Genomic DNA, 21,590 nt, shown 5'->3' with positions numbered 1-21,590 from the left:
AACACACAAACAATATTTTACATAAGTTTTCAGTAATGGCAATACGAGACAATAAGTCTAATAAACGAATCGAGAGTGTCACAATATCCGACAAGCGTTCTTTAAGACATTCTTCTTTTTTTTGTGCTTATTGGGTCTCAAAACTATAGTTCCATTGTGGTTTTTGGAAGAATGACTAGGGCTGAAGGCACCTGGAAAAAGTGATAAGTCAGAAATAAATCCACTTTCGGAGACTTACTGATTGTGAGCGAATTGGGGTGGTGAGGTGTGGGCGTAGTGAAATAGTCATAATCTCGCGGATCTCTGAGTTCTGCAAGGCACCTCGCGGCTAAGTGTCGAAAAACAGCAGCGACGTTGACGTCTTCTTTCACCGACGTCCTGAGCAGGCGACAGCCGAGGGCACGGGCAAGAAGGTCAGCTTCTTCTCTGGAAATAAAAGAATAAATGACGTCAAAGAGGTCACTTTTAACCCCATAAATCTTGAACCGCATCGCGTGCCGACGCTTTTCCGTGACTTACTCCTATTTTTGGTCAAGGGATTTATGTGTGGAAGGAGCAAGTGCATAATTTGTTGTTTTTCCACTGGAATGTGAATCGGTTAATTAAATTAGCCATTTCTATACAAAACGGGACGGGATATGCAAATCAGAAATACCGTTAGTACAGTTTTTGGACCAATGATAAAATTGTCATTTTTGTGTATGCTAATAGAGGCATAAATCTCACCCGATGACAGCAAAGGCAGAGCAGTTAGCGACTTTTCTGAAGGTAATTGTTGGTAAGTGCATACAAAGTCGCGTATTTTTCTCGTTCCAAGTCCATAAACCGACGTTTACGGCTTTATGAACATCAGGAGATATAATCTGAGTTATGCCACACATAGCGATATCTCTGCTTCATTAGCATACATACGATTGAGATACTGTAGAATAAATCAAATCCATTTTTTTTGCACTTACGGATTGACGACGCTTTGGTCCATCAAGTCGATTTTGTTTTGTACAATGACCGTAGGAATCTCGCCACACTCGTTTTCAACCTGTAAAATAAATACACATTTATTATAAGCAGACGGCGAAAATGACACAGCTTAAAAATCAACAACGAAATTACTTTCAATATTAAACACTCGGCAGGGACCCGTTAACTCTTTTCGTTTTATTTGCACAGACAAACAGCACAGTCATTGTCGATGATTAATTTCAGAGAGAGTGCTATACTTGACACTTCACATACGAAATACTTCACCTTAAGTTTCCATGAATGCGCTGCTTCGAACGAGTCCCGATCAGTCGTCGAAAATGCAAGGACACAGGCTTGGGCTCCCCGATAGTAGGCTTTGGTGATGGCGTCGAACTCCTCCTGACCCGCGGTGTCCCACAGCATCAAGCGAACTTCTTCGCCATCAACTCTAACCATAATAAAAATAATTGTTAGGTTACTAATTCTAATCCAAAACGTCTCAATTAAAAATCGATCATTTCATATGCATCAAACTAGTATTATGGTAATTAAGTGACAATTGGCGAATGCGCCGGGTGAATTACCGTCTCGACCGGAAATAATATCAGCAACCACCAATGAATTCAATATCGCCTCATTTATACTTTTAAATTAGCAATAGTTGCGTGTTTGTGATAGGTAAAAAATGTGACTTACTCGATTTGCCTTTCCAAGAAATCAACTCCTATCGTTTTCTTGTAGTCCTTTGTGAAAGTGCCTTTGCAATATCGTTGGATCATGCTAGATTTGCCCACTCCACCATTGCCCACGATCACCACCTAAACAAAACGCAGACAATAGAGCCGATAAATCAGAACTCGCGGTGCGTAGACCGAGCCTATCCCTAAGTTTGAATAATTCATCGTGGCGATATTTATCGCACGTACCTTGAGGGCCACCTCCAGTTCTTCCTCCCGCATATTGCTAGGCCCTAGGCCCGGTGTAACCTCTGTAGAGGCTTCCGGAACTCATCGCTCGGCGGCTTCTCGGACTGCCCCAGGAAAAGTCGGTGCCCTACAAAAGCAAACTCTATCAAACTTCTTAAAGGTGCGATGGAGTAAGATACAGCACGACCTTGCGGAGCGGTTAGTGACCTATACAGAGCGACCATTGAAGCGCCATTGCGATGTAGACCGCCTGCCATGATTTGCTATTTTCTAATATGCAAGTGCGTACGCGAGATGCATGTCTAGTGAAGAAGGAAGAAACGGTTCGCTTGAGAGGAGTTGAGAATTTCATTTTCTGCTGGATGAGAGATGACGAGAGGGTCTGGTAATCACCGGAAACGCTATCGACCAGATTGGAACAAAAGCCGCGATCCCCTCCCGACTTAAGTCACATGGACTTCGCCGTATTTGCATAATTTAGAGAAAACCTCTTCGATTCAGATTCGATACGCATCTCTGAAGAAAGAATTAGCCAAGGCCATGCCGACACGATCGTCACATCCGTCGAGAATACAACAAAGAACACGTTTTTCCAGTGTTTTCCCGAACGAAAAAAAAACCGCCACAATAGCCGAGTCTGTAAAAATTTGTGTAATGAGGAGTACAAAGAGCCGACGCTTATTAATTTATTAACAATCTTATAACAAATCGGTTCGATTTATATGCGATTAACGCATCGTGCTGTCATTTTTTCTCATGGTTAATGGCGGCTATTAAAATTAATAGCTTTGGATTAAAAACCTTGAAAGGAAATTGATCGGAATCTGGACTTGAAGTGTAATTTCTTCCTAGTCTAGGGAATAACCAAGCCCTGGACAAGGAAGTTATAGATGGCAAGAGGAAGAAGGAAGTGGAATCGGAATAAATCTTGGACTTTCTAGTAGGAATAGGAAAATTCAATAATTTATTCGCATTTGAAAACGTTCAGTATTTTTACTACAACTATGTACAAGGAACTACACGGAGACTAGTTTTAAACTTTTTCATAATTTCTTCATTTCTACAATTATGTTCATGATATTAAAAAGATGGGTTTTGGATGTTCGTTCAACCATATGAGCAGACGCGTAACAGACACTGTTCAACGGATCGAAACCGAGTTTGCTTGGGGACTCCCAAGGACCCTATTTTTTGTCTAAAAAAGTAAAAATGCTCGTAAACAATTAATTTACATGGCAATTATTAAGAGATTATTCATAATATTAGTAAATTATAAAAAATACTCATTCTTAAAATTGATTGAGATTCATGCCAACCGTTGAATAAGGTATATAAAAGAATATTGCTGTCTATAATCAAGGTCAAATGTACCTATAGAAAAAAATTACTGAATATGTAGATTGTACTTAGAGTGAAAATAAACCTGTAAATTTAGGCAAACTGATCCAGAATGATTTTTGTAAAAATTTTAATTCTGCTGTTTGTTACCTTTAGAAAATGCATTTACAGAAAATGCGTTTTTATGTCTTTAAATATTAACAATTTCTTGTAAACAGTTTTAATTAAGACGTTTCTATCCCGGAAATGTGAAAAACTCAACAACTCGTCGCTAGCATTGACAAAAACTATCAAGAATAAAACTGTGGTATATTTTTTACAACATCAAAACATTCTATTCATCACTTTTTTTGTCGAGTATATAACGTGGCAGGAATCTTTCAACTGTTGGTCCAACAACAGATAAAAATTGGCTACAACATTATTGCCAAGTGTATTACATGTGTTAAATTAATTACCTGTAATGAATAGGAAAAATTGACATCCTCTTAAAAGATACATTCTCTTTAAGTGTAAACCTAGAAACATATTTAGAAACCAAATGTAATAACAATTGAAATGAAATAAATTCTAGTATTTCTCCATTTGCTTTATTCTAGACTAGATGAATAGCCCTTTCAAGTACTGTATGAGAGATATAATAAGTTTTTAAAACAAATGTTGGTAACGTATAACGTTGGAAGCCAATAATTTGTAGTAGGTAGTACTACATGAAGTAATGATATTGGTGAACAGTTGAACACATTTTCGGTAATTGCTTTTTATTTTTGGAGTTAGATGGCACACACCGAAATAATTGCTATTTTTGAACAATGCATATACTTCCTAGCACAAATGATCTATAGCTAATGCCTGAAGACAAACAAATACTAACACAAAACAATAAAACATCATTTCGATGTCCTATATTCCCGACATTTTTTCCCACAGAATTCGGCTTTAAAAATTGTTTCCGGTTCAGATAGACGAATATTTATAATCAATAACGCCAAGTATTCTTGTTCTGCAATTATGTTTTTTTACGACCTTTTTGGAAGATTTGCCAGTATTAGTCATTAATGTAGTTCCACTTTCTATACTTCTTCACGTTCCATCGCACGGCACATGTATCACTTTTTCTCATCTATTTTTTCTTTTTGCATTGATAACCGGCTTTTCGAAACCGTTGCTAATAATTATTACTCACAGCCACAACAACGTGCCAATTTCCAGCAAGTTATAGAGGAACGCGTTCCTCCTTTGATCCATGTTTTCTTTTCATTTGTAACATGTGTTTGATTGTTGAGTGCAATTGCTTACTTGGCAATTTTGTTGTGTGACTCGCTATTATTTCCCGGTAATGCCAGAAGACAAAAACTGACGAAATCTTTTGCGAAGAGAAAGGATGCGACACTGACACGAAATTCGCAATTGCTTACAATTTATCAAAACAGTGTTAATCAAATAGGACCTCACTTTGTGAAGGTGTCATGGCAGCATTCCTGTCCCAAAAATACCCAAAATTTGGCAATCTCTGGCCTCCGATAATGATCTTATTTGAGAAACACCGCCACCAAAGTGTGCCAGTTTTGGCACCTAAGCCCAAACAATTTACGCAACTTAATCCCTCTGATCAAAACAATTCATAATCGCTGTGTTTCCTTGAACAGTAAACACTTTCCTCTGTCCATTTTTAGCACTGAATTACGAAATCGTGGTACGCGCCTTAAGGGTGCGTCCCACTTCACATATTCATTACTCTTGCAGATCTAGAAACATATCCACCTGATTTCTTCCATCGGAAACCAGGCCTACCAACACGCCAAGAATGAGAACGATCTGTTATCTGAGAAATCGCGCAACAATCGCAGAACATTACAGGTTTTTAGCTCGATTTTCTCCTCGAACTAGTTCGAATTTTTCAAATTTTTTGTCAATGTTTGTCCAATTGAGTCGAGTCTCCTCGAGCAAGGTGTAATTTTTTTCTGTCGTTCATCACCCAACGGTCACGCTTCCCATATGGTCGACATACATGGTCATGGTTCGGCTTAATTTGGCTCTTTTGTTTTATTGATTTAGATGTTTGTGGCAACCGTAACGGTTCGCGGATGGAATCTCGTTTAACTTGTATCAGATCGGATTTTTATGCAAGAAAGAGGTAATAGAGCTTCGGAGGCAGGCGCTCGACGCTTAATGATGATTTTTAGAACGAAGCGTGCTAAGCTTCCGTTAATTTATTTCCAACAATGCGAAATAATGCAACAATGGATTCCTTTGTGCGGTTGAATTGTGGAAATTACAGCAAAATTTATCTAAAATTCCAGAATCGGTCACCTTTGAAATATTTAAATAAAAGAAGGCATTTTTATTTCACGTTATGAAAAAATTTCCGTCTTTTTCAACATTTGTTTAGCTATTCTTCAAGTTACTGTCTGTGGGAATATGTTTTAAATTTTAAGTTCAAGCTTAATGGTTAAACGTAAAAATTAAATTTCATAAGGAAACATAAATTCTTTTAATTTGTTAATTTATTATGTGTATACCCTGGCAGTTTTCATTGTCACACCCTATGAATTTTTACATACATGATTTTATTATGAACATAATATTTTAAGCGGAAGTTTTAAGACCACAATTAGTCCTCATAAAACCTTTTATGTTAAAAAGTACTTTACACTATGCGTACATATTTGGTAGGTATTCTTTTAGTAGGTACTCGTTTGGTGTATTAAATATGCAAATTACATTTTTCAGAAAAATTGCAGTTATTTCACAAGTTAAACCTTATCACAGTAATATTTGTATGAACATTCTAAGCAGTCAATGTGTGCCAGTTGAGATCTTCTCGGCTATTAACGAACAAAAAGCAAGAATATTTTCTGGTTGCAACAGCGACTAGAATGTTGTGTAACTTAGTTCGTAAATTTTTTAAACAATGTACCGGCCGGAGATTTTTAAAAAATTCTGATAACATTTCTTAGCATGTCCAGATATAATTCGAAATCGAAATTGATTGTGACGTTGTACTGTCTGAACTTCTGGACCCTTGCTCTGTCACGTCAAAAAAAATTAAAAAATTGGCTCAACCTTCTCGTTACATCCTCATCTAATTATATGACATGAGTAATCTGTCCTCAGACATGCGAATCAATGGGATTATTCCCCGCGAAAAATCAACAGCGGCGCCTCGCGAGCCTTGTGGGCGTCCCAAGCCGGGTTTTGGTCATTGTCGGTTATAACAAGATTTAAATTTAACAACACCATGAATTAAGTATTCAACGGTACTGTTGACAGGGCAGTAAAAATACTCGTTTTAGTAAATGAACTTGTTGAAAAATACACACCGCTACTGATTGCGAGATTTCAGTTATTAATTAAAAAATCTCCAAGACAAGTAGCTTGAAGATAATCGATGTACATGGCAGATTTCCACGGGGATTGAGCTAATTAAAAATAGATAATTAACTTGAAACGCGACTTTCTCGTCCGACTTGAAAAATTTGTATGAATCTACAGTTAGTACTTTGCGGCTGGCCATAAATTATAATAGTTCATTATTAATGATGGATGTTTATGCAAGTAGGTAAACTGAAATTGGCAGTTTTACGGCACGTACGGACCGTAAAGGTAAACATAACTTTCTTGCTCTTGTTCTGCATGGATGCCTTTACATGATGAGATCTAGATAACGCGTGGCAACGGCCTCGCCTGTGGTACTTCCCCCAAAAAATCGACATTTATGACTCGCTATTGATGTGTTTCAAAAATCTAATCTATTAATTACCAATTCAATTGTTATTTTCGCCTGCTTATACAATACTGAACTCTGGTTAAATGTCAGGAGATTTGTAATTTGATCATGATCACAATAAGCTTGTTATTCTTGCATAATGGAGGGAACGTTTCCCTATTGTTTGATTTAATTGCAATTTCTTAGTTATATAAACAAAAACGCTTTAAGTTGAATGTTTAATAAAATGTTACAAGTTGCGCTTGCCAAAATTTCGAACACAAATTTCAGTGTTGCAAAAATTGTTTATTTGAAATGGCTGAACAGCCAAATTTATTTATTTTCGTTTAATCTAATCCAGCCAATTGATTGACGCATTATTGACTATTCGATCAATTTAAAGGTGATTTAGAAGCGATTTATTTTACGAATTTGTAAAATTTGTGATCCCTAAAATTCCTAAATTAATGCTTGTACAAAGAATTCAAAATGAACATAATAGGAAGGATTGCCATTGAAATAAAAAAAACATTTTATAATTTACGGTTCTCGAAAGGGAGTTGTAATAACAATGGTGATGGTGATGTGCATCAATAATGAAAAAATTAAAATTACAAAATAATGTTCTGTTTTCAAAATTTAGTCATGAGTCAGAATCAAGATTAATAAATGTAATAATTTCATTTCAGGTAATAGAGTTATTCAAAAAATTGTTATTAACCATTGCTTCACTGGTTTTGTTACGTTTTATTTTTCAACGCATGAAACTTTTAAATATTTGTAATGAGCATGAAACACATTGCACGGTGGCCATAACTCATAATTTTCTGAGCTACTTATTCAAAATTCTAAGCTGTGAATGTTGGTTCCGTTTGTTAAAGTCAGGTTTATCACCAACAAAACGTACAAAAAAGTACCTAATTAGAAAGGTAACTAAAAATATATACTATAAAAGTTCCACACACTTCGATCGAAACTGCTATTTCCTATTTTTATTATTTTAAAGAATTAAGCGGAAGCTAAACGGCTAGAATGTAATAAGTGGTTATTATTACCTGAAGAAATCGAAATAATTATGTCAGAGTCTAATGTTTCTCTTAGCACTCACTGAATACACTTAGCACCTGATAACAGTTCCTACATTTCTTGCATTCAGACGAAGAATAGTTACACGATGAATTCATATTTTTTCAGTTCCGGGTAATTTGGTTTGTCGTGATTTAATTTGTTGACACAAAAATGTTATTGCATGCCAATACACTGTGACGAATATAATGGATTCAAATCATTGGCAATTTTCATCGGTTCACCTTTTTCACACTTTTGGAGAATTTTCAAAATATCTGTATTTAGGGAGCATAACAAATGTATTCAAATAAATAGTTGGCAGCAGTGAGCCAAAATACCAGAAATGTAATTTAGACTATTAAATATGATAAACGATGATCCAAATGAAATGGATGGAGGAAGTTAATGAAAGTTACAATATTTTATGGATAATAAATGTAATATTGTCGGCCTAAATGACACAACGTTGTGGTAGACTTGTCTCATTTAATGAAACTAATAATAATTTAAAAAAATTGTTCCAGAACTCTGAATTTCCTCGGACCTTTAGTTTGATTAGTTGTTTGACTCACGCGAAGTCCCGGAACGGCCCCACTTATAGTCCTTATTAGAACCAGTAAAATCATAATTTACAACTTTCTTGGATTCAGTGATCTAAAATTATCTAGGAATTGTAGAAATAGCTCCCTAATTGTGGCTAATTCGAGCCGTCACAGCTTTTGCTTCGAAGAAGAAGTTCGAAAAAGCATCCCGAACAAATTGAACTAATCCGAATGACGCAAACAACAAACCTGAATAAATTACATGCTTCTGTAAATATTTTATCAGATCGTTCCGTGCTGAACTCGCATGAACCCTTTTTAATAATTCTCATCAAGTCAACGACACGATGCACCCCCGTGTCTTCTTCGCCTCTTTGTCTCCGATCAAATTGCGTAATTGGCACTGGTCTTTTTTTGTTTGTAAGATTCACACGAGGTGAAGACCCGCAAGACCCAAAGCTAATCGAAGAGCCACTTACATAACTGTGCGTCCCATTCAAAAATCCAGAACGCAATCCACAAACAACACAAGAACTAAGAACCGGCGTCTTCGGCACTGAACCAACGTCAACAACGGCCACTCGCTCGAGACTGACTTTACCAAGTTTAGGTTGCAACCGCGTGTTTGTGTATTTCACCTGCTCGGTCGGTATTTGCCACCTGCCGTTATTTCTTCACGAGGGGATACACAAAAGTTACAGCCAAGAGGCCACGGCGTCCGCCCGATTTGAATCCACGCGAAATCGCGTAGTTGGGGCGCTTGCAGGAAAAATAAACCGACTGTCTCATAAAAGCCGATGTTTGCATAAATAGACGATTTTCTAATCATTCCGTAAAGTGGTTCTGGCCATCTTCACGCGGAAGAAATTCCGCGTTGTTTGCTCATTAATTTGTCAATCACCTTTGTCATCTGTGCGTTTCGATCAAGATGCGTGGAATGTTAATAAGCATGAAGTAATTGATATTTTGTGCCGGAAGAACATAGCTGTACGCGGCCGCTTATATCATTTTTGTAAATGATTTTATTAAGTTTTTGTTCATTCACGTCGTATTTTGCTATTTTCCTGAGAGTTTATTAACAAGACGAAACAACTTGTCGGAAATGTTACAAATACCGGCCTTCCGCTGCACAAAACAGCATCGATGCAACTAGTTTCAATTAAATTATGAGCGTGACAAAATTCTAAATGACTTGCAACATTTTTTGTGGTTGTTATGTTGTTAATTCTGCGGTCTTCGTCGGCATTCAGGTCTGAAGTTGTGTTAAAATTAGACTTTTACTGAAAATCAAAATTTTCTTTTCTTAGTTTGGCTCGTCTCCATTTTTTCGGTCTGAGTACGAAATGGTTTTAATTATGGAAATGTACTTTTGACACTCAATTGCGTGTATCTCACTTTTAAACTTTCAATTTTTTTGAGATAATTATAGCTTTGTAAAAAATCGAAATTCTCGCTTCTCTCACGAATCATTTGATAGACAACGACTACTTTCGATTTTGATGTATTTTGTGAAATTTGTAACCGGCTTAACAGTGGCATTTTATTTGCTCTGATATGATAAAAGGTGAAAGTGATATGCTAATTTATTGCTGTGTTGCTTGATAAACAATAATTAAGTTACTGAATCATTTCCCTATTTTACTCGTAAAAGCCTTTCACGATTTTTACAAACGTTCAGATACGTCTATGTAAGATTTGCTTTCCTTTCCTATTTCTTATTAAAAGGCAAATTTAATTTATTTTCGTAAAATAAAAGAGAAGAGTTTCTTAATAATTATAAAACATTTTTTAATTAAATCCTATTTTTTTATTTTATTTTTTACCAAAATAATAATTTTGATATTTTTTTTTCTTTAATTATATTTTTCTGAAATTTAAAAGGGGCCCATAATACATACAGGGTGTCAATTTTAAAACTTACAATCGGCAATATCTTTAGAACTAAAAAAGTTATTCAGAATCACTCAAAACTGTTTCGGTGATTTTTAGGGGGAATCAAAATGACATTTTAAGTGACGCTCCTCCACCCACCCTTCAAGCCACAGCCACCTTAAGTTGAAAATTTTGAATGGCACAACCCTACTTGCGATACATCGTTGGAAAGCCCATAACAAGCGCTTTTCAAAAATGTCATACAACAGCCTATTTGGTAAAGCCATTTTTCTAATTATTCAAAAACGAAGACGTTAAATTTTCATTTTTTTATTATATTCAAGCGTGGGAGGAAGTGTGTCACTTATCATGTCATTTTAATTCCCCCTAGGAACCACCAAAACGTTTTTGAGTGATTATTAATAACTTTTTCAGTTGAGAGAAATTGTCGATTGCAAGTTTTAAAATTGAAATTACAACGGATAGTGAACTAACAATAAAAAGAAAATAAATATTAGATATTTTCATGTTTAAAAAGATATTTTTAGCAAACTTTTTCCGTGTTCTAAATTTAAAACAAAACTATTGCGTATTTTTCAAAAAGAGTTTTGTTCCAAACAAAATATTTTCTTAAGTTGGATGCTGATTTGTGAAAGTAAAAATTGTTTGTAAGTTACAACAAACGTGAATTCAGAGGTCTTGAAGGTATCTTAAAAAAAAATAAAAAATAATAGTCAAGAATTTAATAACTAGAAATGGTTAACAGTAGTCAGTTTGTGAAAAATGTCAAAAATATGTTTGCTTCATTAACAAAAATACCTTGACAGTGCAGTCAGTGCCTACTACGATAACTTGTATTCCCTCTCAAAACCTTATTTGCATAATATCGCCCCATGCACTCCAACTCCAGATTAGGATTCTTATGGCTTAACCTCTGATAACTCTCCCGACATCGCCTAACTTCATACGGCTCCACCTCTTCCTCCATCACAACCCTCGAACCCGGTTTCCGTTCAAAAAGCGTTAACCCACGTTCATCCAATAAAAAATAATCGACTTTTCCGGAGAGCACGTCCATGGTGGCCTCCTTGGGGTACACCGCGGTGACCCCTTTCCCAGACACCAAAATAGGGAACTTGCTTTTAGGCGCCGGTTCAGGCTCGGGTTCGGGTTCCGGTTCTGGTTCAACCAGAGGCGGCGTGGGTGATCTCGGGGGTGGCGGTGGCGGTTGTCTCACAGGAGAAGGAACTTTGATCGCCAATGGCGGGGCTCGGATGTAGACCGGCCGAAAAAGCATCTTCGGGGATGCACTGCACCGAAATAACGCCTCGACCGGTGATTAACGACAAGAATAACGAGACATGTTTGTTATTTGTGTTAGATGGCAAGAAGGAGGTATCTTGCAGCCAAATGGCATTCCTTTGATGCAATTGGACCTAAATTTGGATCGGGGTGGAATTGAGGGGCACGTGGAGTCCTGGAGTCAAGGTTTGGTAATCGGAGGCCAAGCATTGCTAACGAAAAGAACGTTAACACGGAAAATGACGCCTCTAAAAATATTCTTCGAATGGCAAGTTCTGATTTGCCAAATGTATTGGGAGGAAGTTTTTTCATAATGGATTTCTTTTTTTGCTGATTTACGTCTAAGAAGTGCCAAGAATTCCGGTTACAATAATGTAATGGAACAGTTTGTTTGCGATAAATTTTAATTATGTGTGAACAAGGAATAGGAAGTACACTATTTTTTTTTGTTTTTACAAACCCGGATGCGGAAGGTCTTCATATTTATATCGTGGGGCAATCAAAATTTTACATAGGCGGTATGACATGTGTATTTCTATTAGATCTAGATCTTGATAGAACATTGCTCTAGTCCGATTTGTTTTAACCTAAAAATAGATTAATTTATGGCCCACTAAAGAGTACAGGACATGTTTAAACAAAATGTGTAATATAAATGCCAAATAACGACTGCAATTCAAATGTATCTTTCATCTCAGTTTAATAAAGTGTTTGCGAAAATGAGATTGCAAAAATGAATACTTATTTTTGGATGGAAGACGTCACAAGTGCTTACTTTTTTTGAAAAGATAATAAACAAAAACAATTTTTGCAAGGAGTTTTATTGTGATAATGTGTACAAAGACAAACACTTGAAAAGAACCAAGAGTGACAAGTGGGAGGTTACAGTTGAATCATTTTCTCAAGTTAGAAGCAAACCTTGCCCCAGAATCAAAATGTAGAAAGAGAAAGGACTTTTAATTAACTGCCAAACTATTTTGTCATAACAGCAAAGTTGGTGTCTAGCAGTTTGTCTATCTATTACTAAAAGATAATTCGGTATTTCTACCCAAAAAAGCAAATATTTGTCAGTGTTATAACAGTTATAACAAGCAAATAAATTATTAAATGATTCAAAAAAAATGGTGAAATTATTTGGAAAAATTTATAAAATTACAATATTTTGTAGCTAGTTTCAAAATGAATTTTTACAACAAAACATGTAAGATAGATGACGATTTCATCGTAATTTTTGAGGTTCTCACTTTGCAATGACTCACTTTTTGAAAACAAGCCAAGTAAGACTAAAAATCCTCTTCATTTTTGAGAATGGATTATCATTTATCAGCATTTAACTGAATACTTAAAATAAATGATTCCGTTTTTCATGGACTTCTTATTTTTAATATTCTTTCAACTGAATTTAATAAATAGCTCATAAATTTAAATGAAAGTAGTATTGAACCGATAAAATTTATCTAAAAGGCTAAATCGTTCCAGAAACCGGAGAATAATCAGAATATTTTGCAACTTTATATGTATACCAAATATTGGTATAATTATTAGTAAGGGGTCGCTCTGTAAATTAACTTAAAGCATGCGGAACTTTCTCCTAAGAAGTTTTTTCGAAGCCCACCCAAAACACAGCACACAAGTCACAAGTAAAGTTATTTATACTTGTTCAGGTATGTATAAGATGATGTATGTAGTTACGGAGAGTGTGTGCGGGCGCCAAATTTCGTGTCCATATTTCAAAACTGAATAACGTTAAAAAAAGCAACAGTGCCACACAAAACAGACGCGAATATCCCACTCATGTCAGAAATAACCTTTTGAAACAAAAAATATTGTTAATTCGCAATGAACACAAAAATAGCAAAGGGTCGGTCGAGAGTAGGTATGATTCACTCACCTGAATTTAGACATTCCGAAAAATATGCTGCGCTCGTGTAGGTGATAATGTGATGTCTCGATTGGTTTATTTTGATAAAAATGTAAAATTATTTTTAGCGGTGTTGGGGGTTCGTGTCGACATTATTACGCACACTTTTTACTCACACGCATAAAATTATATTTGTTAGAACGAGAAGCTTTAAACCTAAGTTTATTTACAAATATAATTTTACGACAACCATTCACATTGAGGTCTTTTTAATAACATTGTTCTAGTCACTTCATGCAACCTGTCTACTGTTATTATTCAACAGTTTTTTGAGTTTTCTTACGTTACTCTTGGCCTGGAGGTATTTTCTGTCATCGTCTTTTTCGGAGGACCGTTCACGAACACTAAAATCGTCAATTCGGACGTCCGCTGAAAACCTTCGCGTTGGATTGATATTCGTAACACCGTTTTCATTAATAAGGACATACGGAACACGGCCCGACAACACTCCTCGAGCCGCTTCTTTTGGTATAACTGCTTGAAAAGTGTCTCTACTGATCAAAACCGGAAACTCCACTTTAATTCTCTGGATCAAGAGATCCTCAATAGCGAGAAGGTTCTGATTTTTCAGCATTTGTAAGGGAATATCACGGGAACTCTTCAACGGTGGTCCTCGGGATATCAAAACTGCGCTCTCCCTTATCAACTGTCGAATCCTAGGGTCAGAACGGCCACGTTCTGGGCTTTTCTTGATCCTTTCTAGGGCACTCTTCAGTGAGAAATCACGTTCGGCCAATTGACGGATTAAATTTGTCCGTTCTAAAAGCTCAATAGCTCTACTATCAGTTATTTGATCCAAATCGGTCATTTCAGAAAGAATCTCCTCTACTTTCCCCATTCCGAGGGCTCTAGCAAAACTGACTGCCTCTTCTTGTAGTTCCTCAAGCTCGTCCACTACATGGGACAAATTTTCTTTCATTAAAGTCCTTGTTGCTTCCTCTATGGATTCCTCCAGCAACTCAATTGCGTCTTCTTCAGTCTTAACCTTAATCACCCCCTTTTTAATATTTTTGTCCAAATAATTTATAATTTCGGGATCAACTTTGGCAATTTTTACAAAAGCTTCGCACTTAATTTCAGACTGTTTCTTGAGAACCTTCTCGACGCGGTCTATGACGTCGTATGCCGACAAGTTAGTGATGATGTCGTTCAAGAAAGTTATTTTGGTATCGGTTATGTTCTGGGTCAGCTGTTTGTAGACCGCATTGCATATTTCCGCTCGTTCCATCGGAGTATTCATCAAATCTAAAAGATCTGCAAGAGTTTGATCGTCGTTCTTCAACACTTCGATTATAATATCCCCAATGGCATTCAGGGCAAGAATTTGATCTTTGGGGCGCGTTTTAAAGACATCATTGGCTGCTACCGCTGCTGTTTTAAGCATGACTTTTAATTTGTTGCGCGAACTGTTGAATTTCATGTCTGCCTCGGACAAGTTACTTACAGAAATATAAGCTTGATTAATATTGTCCGCATTTACGCTATTTTTGTCGCGGAAAGTCGCTGCCCTCCGCGCTATTGTCATCAAAATATCCGAAAGTCTATTAATAGTTTCTTTATCGCTGGTTATCTTTGATGCTAGTTCGATCGTGTCGCTTTCACTGACATAACTTACAAGACTGTTCTCCGTTGCGACGCTCAATTTTCGCAGTTCTTCGAGTTTTTTGCGAAGTTGCTCTCGCTTGTCCTCGATACTTGCGAGGATGTCGTCGAGACCATCGTCCATGAGAATTGATTTAAGTTTTTCGATTTCGAGGCGTTGCTGTTCTTGTTTCAATCTGTGAGCTTCGATGTCAAGTTCTTCGATTTCGGAATTATTCAATTCGATGCTCGAAACATCCAAACTTTTCTCTTCCGACGAAGAAATACTATCGACAACATCGGAAATGTCATCAGCTTCGTCTTCTTCCATCATTTCGGCAGTTTCTTCAATTATTGTCTCTTCCAATTGTTTTTTCTTAAGTTTTTGCTTCTCGGGTTGCGGTTTAGGTCTCTCTTCGACTGTCGTAGCAAAAGTGAGTTGACCGTCTGATGTGATTGTCGATTGCGTTGGCAGAAACATCGGGTCGTGTTCTTCTTCGCCCATAATTAGACCGCTGATCAAAGTCGGCTTGTTATCAACATTAATGGTGATTCCAGGGGCGTATTCTAACCCAAATTCGTTTTCGACAGTTTGGCCAGGGACAAAAACATCACCATCTTCAGTGTGGACCATTTGTCCACTTATGAAACATTCTTTTCCGGAGGGTAAAGTAACTCTAACACCTGATACACGCCGTTTAGTTTTCCCATTTTCCTCGTCACCTTCTTCAATTTCGATTTCGTCAAAAGTGGCTCTACCCATGTTTCTAATAATGTCGGGAATCTCCTTCATTGTTGGCAGCTGGTCCAACATTTCGGGACCCTTTTTCAGTATCGTTTCGTTAACGTTTTTCGTCGATTCCAAATCGTCGATTTCCATATCGATGTTTTGTTCAACAGCTGGTTCGTCAATTTCGTCAATAATTTTCTTAGCCTCTTCTTCAAATTTGTTCCAGTCGAGATTTTTAATACTTTCTTTCATCATTTCCTTCCATTCTTTTGAACCTTCCTTTGCTTGCCTCTTTCGGCGACGCATGATACGTCTCAATTCTTCCTCCCATTTCTCCTCCTGCAACTCCTTGTCTTCAAAAATTTTCGCCAAACTCATCGTGTATTTCCCGTGGTGGTGAAACTTTTCGTCCTCTGGACATGTCGCTCCTTCACCACAATACAGTTTGTCTTCCCCGTCGTAATACTCAATTTCCATCGGAATTTTCTTCATACTTTTAAGCTTAACTATAATTTTGTCATTACGTTGTGAGACTAGAACGTCAATCACGTCACCATCTAGAATTGCTTTTTCTAATTGAGCTTGCAAAACAATGTTATATTTCTTATCATCTACCGTATACACAAAATTGCCTTTTCCTTTTTTGCTGTCTAAAATTGTAAGCAAAAGCTTGTGGCTTTCGTTATCCGAATCGAGGACTGGAGTCATATAAGTGTAATCCTCCATTTCTTTGTGAGGTTTTTTACCAAAATTTTTGACCTTTCTGGACCGTTTCTTTTTGTGATTGAGTAAGACTGGTATGTAGTGCTGGATTTTGGCACCTAGTAGCCATTTACCTGTGATTCGGAACGTTCGAAGAGCTTCTTTAGGTGTCAAAGGCTTGAGCAAGGGCAAATAAAAATTGCGCGAGAAAATCCGACTTGCGGCGGTTATCTTACAAAATGACAACACGTAATTCACCATTTTTAAAATTTTATTGTGAAAGTAAGGTCAAAGGGCTTATTTATTCATACGGTAACACTTGAATTATACATCGATTTATTATAAAACATTTCGGACACACAACACGCAACGATCGACAAAATATCAATTTATTACAACAGTATAAATAGAAGCAGATAAGACAAGAAAAATCGTTTCGTAAATCGGCTCGTTTGCGGCGAGTTAAGTCATCCCGACGTTAGAACGTTGAACAGACTAGCGTCGCGACGCTTGTTCGCCTCATCCCACTGGACCACTCGTTTAGAACCGTATTCTTCCGAATTCACTCGTGTAAGCGTTGAGAGCATGCTGGTATTTGAGCATCCTCGTCTGACTTCGCGCCTTCTCTAAAATCTCCTTAGTTTTATCGTCTTCGAAGAAAGTCCCCTTTCTTATACTGCGTTCCAATTCGACCAACTTCTGACTTTTCTTCACCGGTTCTATCGGAACGTAAGGTGGAGGCGGTTCAAACTTCAGTTCTTTAAATTTCTTTCGAATGCTCATCCGAATCGAATCGACTTTGCTTTCCTCCTTCAGTATTTTCTCTTCCATGCGTTCTTTCTGTCTTTTCTTTTCCTCCTCTTCTCTCTTTAACCGTTGCTCTTCAAGAAGTATCAAGGGATCATCCAAGGGCTGACGTTGCGGTCGGAATTGCATTTCACGTCGAGGTTCCTCTTTAGGTTTCATTTCTACGACTGGTGGTTTCTTCCTTACTCGTTCTTTACGAACTGGTTCTTCAGGTTCGTCGATAACGCGCCGACGTATGACGATCTCCTCATCTTTTTTTGGTTTGGGTTTTGGCTTCGTTTCAGGTGGTGGAGATGGCGAGGAATCCGAAAATCTTTTGTGCTCTATAGGCGGAAGGTCGTCCTCTGTCACCTCAAACTTCAACTGACCTTTTTCGGTAATTGTAGACTCGCCAGGTAAAAACATGGCGGGCTGTTCCTCCTCACCAAATACCAAACCAGGAATCAAAGTAGGCTCGTTGTCCATGTAAATAGTGATACCTGGAGTGTACTCGCAGTTTCCTCCTTCGGTTTCTACCGTTTGGCCTGGTACAAAAACCTCATTTTCATCACTTTTCACCATTTGACCTGTAATAAAACACGTGCGCCCGTCGTTCATTTTAACCTTGACGCCTGAAACATTCTGCAATTCACACATCTCGCCGCTTTCTAGGATCTTGATAACTTCTGGGATTTCTTTCATTGTCGGTAACTGAGATAAGATCTCGTCTCCACCCTGTTTGAGTTTGTCTCCCACGTTTTTGGTTTTTTCCATATCATCAACTGCCATCGGAATATCTTCTTCTTCGACGATTTCACTGGATTCCTCAACGATTTGTTTTGTGTCTTCTTCAAATTTGTCCCAATCCATGTTTTCAAGACAACCTGACATCATTTGTTTCCAGTCGACGGCATCTTCACCTTTCACTTTCTTCTTTCGTTTGTTTGCAAGTCTCATCATTTCCAGTTCCCATTCTTCAACGCCTGACTCTTTGGCTTCGAAAAGTTTTGCAATGGACATTGTTTCTTTGCCATGGTGATGTTCTTCTTCTATTGTTTCTTTTGTCCAACCACTGCCTCGGTATAATGGGGCATTGCCGTTGTAGCTGGCGACGGGAACCGTTACTTTGAGGCCGTTACTCAGTTTCACCAAGATTTTTTCGCTTCTTTGAGCCATGGTGATGTCAATTATTTCTTTATCTTTGACGGCTTTTTCCATCTGGCAGGGGATAACAAGGGTACAACCCTTATCTAAGATTTCGTAAGTGTAGTGTTGACCTTTGCCTTTTGGTTTTCGATTGAGGATACTCTGTAGAAGCATGTGGTTTTCCATATTCTCATCCAGAAAAGGTTCGACATATCGCATACTTTCATGCTTTCGGATTCTTTTCTTAATGACGGGTGTTCCTTTACCTCTCTTTTTCCGTTCTGAACTTTTTTCTTCATGGGTGGTGAGGACAGGGATGTAATGTTCTATTCTTGCACCTAGAATGTTCTGTCCAGTGATGATTTTCCTTCGAAGGGCATCTTTGGGCGAGAGTGGCTTCAAGAGAGGAAGGTAATAATTTCTTTGAAAAAGTTTGCTAGCGGCGGTGATCTTGCAGAGGGATATCTTAACGTTAATCACCATTTCGTTTATTTGCTTCTATATGACGAAAAAGGTTGCACTAGAGTATACTACTGGCTATTGTTAAAACCGGTATGTATCGAGTCGAGCATCACGAACGGTAATGAACTAAAATGCGGATGGTGAGGGGTCGCGATTGGAAATAGAATAGATCGACGTATGTCATCTAACCCGATTACCGATTTATCAACAGCCAAATGCAGTGACCTAATTGGTCCAAGTTGTCTCCTACTAAATGACCGACTTCCAAACTCGGTGACGCATTATCCCCACCGAATCGAACGTGTGTCTGTACTCGTGCATTTTATTCCACATGAAGGGCTGAGGGTACTCTTTGTTCAAGTATTTCTTATAGTCTACATCAAAAAACTTTCCTTTCTTAATGTTCTTCTCCAGTTCTTTAAGCTTCTCGCTCTTCTTTACCGGCTCCAAGGGCTCGTATACTGGTGGAGGTGGTTTACTATCTACAAACTGTTTGAGTTTGATCCTGATCTCCCTTCGCTTCTTATCGATATCCACCTCTTCCTTCGCTTTTTTGTTGTTGAAATTCTCCACGCGTTCTTTTTCTTGTTCCAACAGATCTTTCTCAAAAGTCGGTACCGTCATATCGTACAACATCGGTTCACCAGGCACTCGTACTACCGCCGGCGTCGGTTCCGGCTTTGGCTCTTCCTTCGGCGCAGCTTTTTTCGACCGTTCGCGACGTTTAGGACCCATACTTTCAGTAGCGTACACACGTTTGGGCCGTTCGTAAATGAGCTCTTTCTTTTCGCGTTTAGGGGGCGGCTTCGGGCGTTCCTCCTCCTTCTCCTCCTCACTGTTTTGCTCCTCCTCTAACTCGACCTCTTCCACCTCCTCGACTTCAGGCAACAAAGCAAGCGAGTCCTTCCTGATATCGTCTTCGGTTTCGGCGAACTGCAGCTCGCCGGATTCAGTTATGGTGGACTCTCCTGGCAAGAACATAAGCTTGCTTGGATCGTCGCCCATTACCAAACCGGGAAGGAGGGTGGGCTCGTTGTCCATAATTACAGTGAAGCCGGGCGTGTATTCCGAGCTGCCATCTTCCATTTCGACGGTTTGACCAGGAACAAATAATTCACCATCCTCGGATGACACAATTTGACCCGGAACGAAACGGTCTTTACCGGAAGAGGGCAAATTTAAAGACATTCCGGAAATATTGGCGATTTCTGACAATGAACCCTCTCGCATTACTTTTACACACTCTGGAATTTCGGGCATTGTTGGTAACAACGACAATACTTCATCACCGGCTTCCTTAAGTTTTTCGTTCACAAATTTGGTTTTTTCCATATTGTCCACTTGCATAGGAATCGGTTCGTCATCTACAGGTTCGTTGATTTCTTCCACAATTTGCTTTGTTTCTTCCTCAAAGTTATCCCAATCCATATTAGCGACAGTAGCAGTCATCATCTGTTTCCAATCAGCCGTTCCTTCACCTTTTGTCTTCTTCTTTCTCTTATTCGCTATTCGCATCATCTCTAATTCCCATTCATCCAAACCCTGTTCTTTAGCTTCGAAGAGTCGAGCAATGGACATGGTTTCTTTCCCATGATGGTGATGCTCCTCCATGTCTTTCTTAGTCCAACCCTCACCTCGGTAAAATGGAGCTCGACCATCATAAGTCAACAACGGTAAAGTAACTTTAGTCCCGTCTTTCAATTTAACAACAATTTTTTCGCTTCTTTGTGCTATCACAACGTCAATAATTTCCTTATCTCTGATAGCTCTTTCCAACTGGTAGGAAAACACCAAAGTGCAGTCCTTATCAGGAACATAATAAGTGTAACATTGACCTTTCCCTTTCGATTTCCTAGATAATAGATGTAGAAGCCTGTCATGATTCTCCATATTTTCGTCAAAAAGTGGCATTAAATATCTCGTATTTGCCTTCTTCCGCAGTCGCTTTTTTCCGGCACCTTTGACTGCATATTTGCGTCGTTGTAACCTCATCAAATATTCTTCCAAAACTGGAATGTAATGCTCAATCCTAGAACCAAGGACATTTTGGCCGGTGAGAATTTTTCTTCGAAGAGCATCTTTCGGTGAAAGCGGTTTCAGGAGTGGTAAAAAGAAATTTCTTTGAAACAGTTTACTAGCCCTTGTGATTTTGCATAGTTGGATCATTACATTGAAAACCATTTTGATGAAATTGATAAAACACTTTACTGAAAACACTAAGTAACAATTTTTTTGTACGTTTGAGACCGGCTCAAAATTCGACTGAGTACCTAGTCGTAGGGGAATTGTGTACTTGATATTATTTATAAACTTGACTTATCTTTCAACGATCTTGCAGAGAGGTTTTTTAGTAAGTCACTGGTCTAAAAACAGAAATCGTCAATGACTATTCAATTGATATTTCTTCTTGATTCATTTTTTGGTTTATTTGTTTTATATTTAAAACAAAGTATTTTTTAATTACTCGATACGATTGATTGCCATAACACTGACAAATATTTTTTATTTTTTCCTGCCATTTTTGTACATGGAAAATTATTTA

General features: G+C 37.9%; 2 protein-coding genes across 2 annotated transcripts; both read right to left on the bottom strand.

Annotated features, from left to right (window-relative positions):
• Nucleotides 1-143: 143 nt before the first annotated feature.
• On the bottom strand, nt 144-1,922 carry LOC123011811 (ras-related protein Rab-23). The gene is made up of 5 exons (XM_044409452.1): nt 1,890-1,922; nt 1,660-1,781; nt 1,237-1,411; nt 960-1,039; nt 144-426 (listed from the first exon to the last, which is right to left on the bottom strand). Exons 1-5 carry the CDS (start codon nt 1,920-1,922, stop codon nt 144-146), a joined length of 693 nt encoding a protein of 230 aa, XP_044265387.1.
• Nucleotides 1,660-21,305, bottom strand: LOC123011810. Its single transcript, XM_044409451.1, has 5 exons — nt 19,299-21,305; nt 17,221-19,022; nt 13,925-16,935; nt 1,890-2,016; nt 1,660-1,781 (listed from the first exon to the last, which is right to left on the bottom strand). Exons 1-4 carry the CDS (start codon nt 21,227-21,229, stop codon nt 1,927-1,929), a joined length of 6,834 nt encoding a protein of 2,277 aa, XP_044265386.1. The 5' UTR covers nt 21,230-21,305; the 3' UTR covers nt 1,660-1,781; nt 1,890-1,926.
• Nucleotides 21,306-21,590: the final 285 nt, after the last annotated feature.

The sequence above is a fragment of the Tribolium madens genome, unplaced genomic scaffold (genome assembly GCF_015345945.1).
Source record: "Tribolium madens isolate multiple individuals breed KSU strain unplaced genomic scaffold, Tmad_KSU_1.1 Scaffold_91;HRSCAF=231;Tcas5.2_LG7, whole genome shotgun sequence".
Classification (NCBI taxonomy): domain Eukaryota; kingdom Metazoa; phylum Arthropoda; class Insecta; order Coleoptera; family Tenebrionidae; genus Tribolium; species Tribolium madens.
The sequence above is the reverse complement of the archived record's forward strand: the minus strand, read 5'-3'. Positions and strand labels throughout refer to the sequence as shown.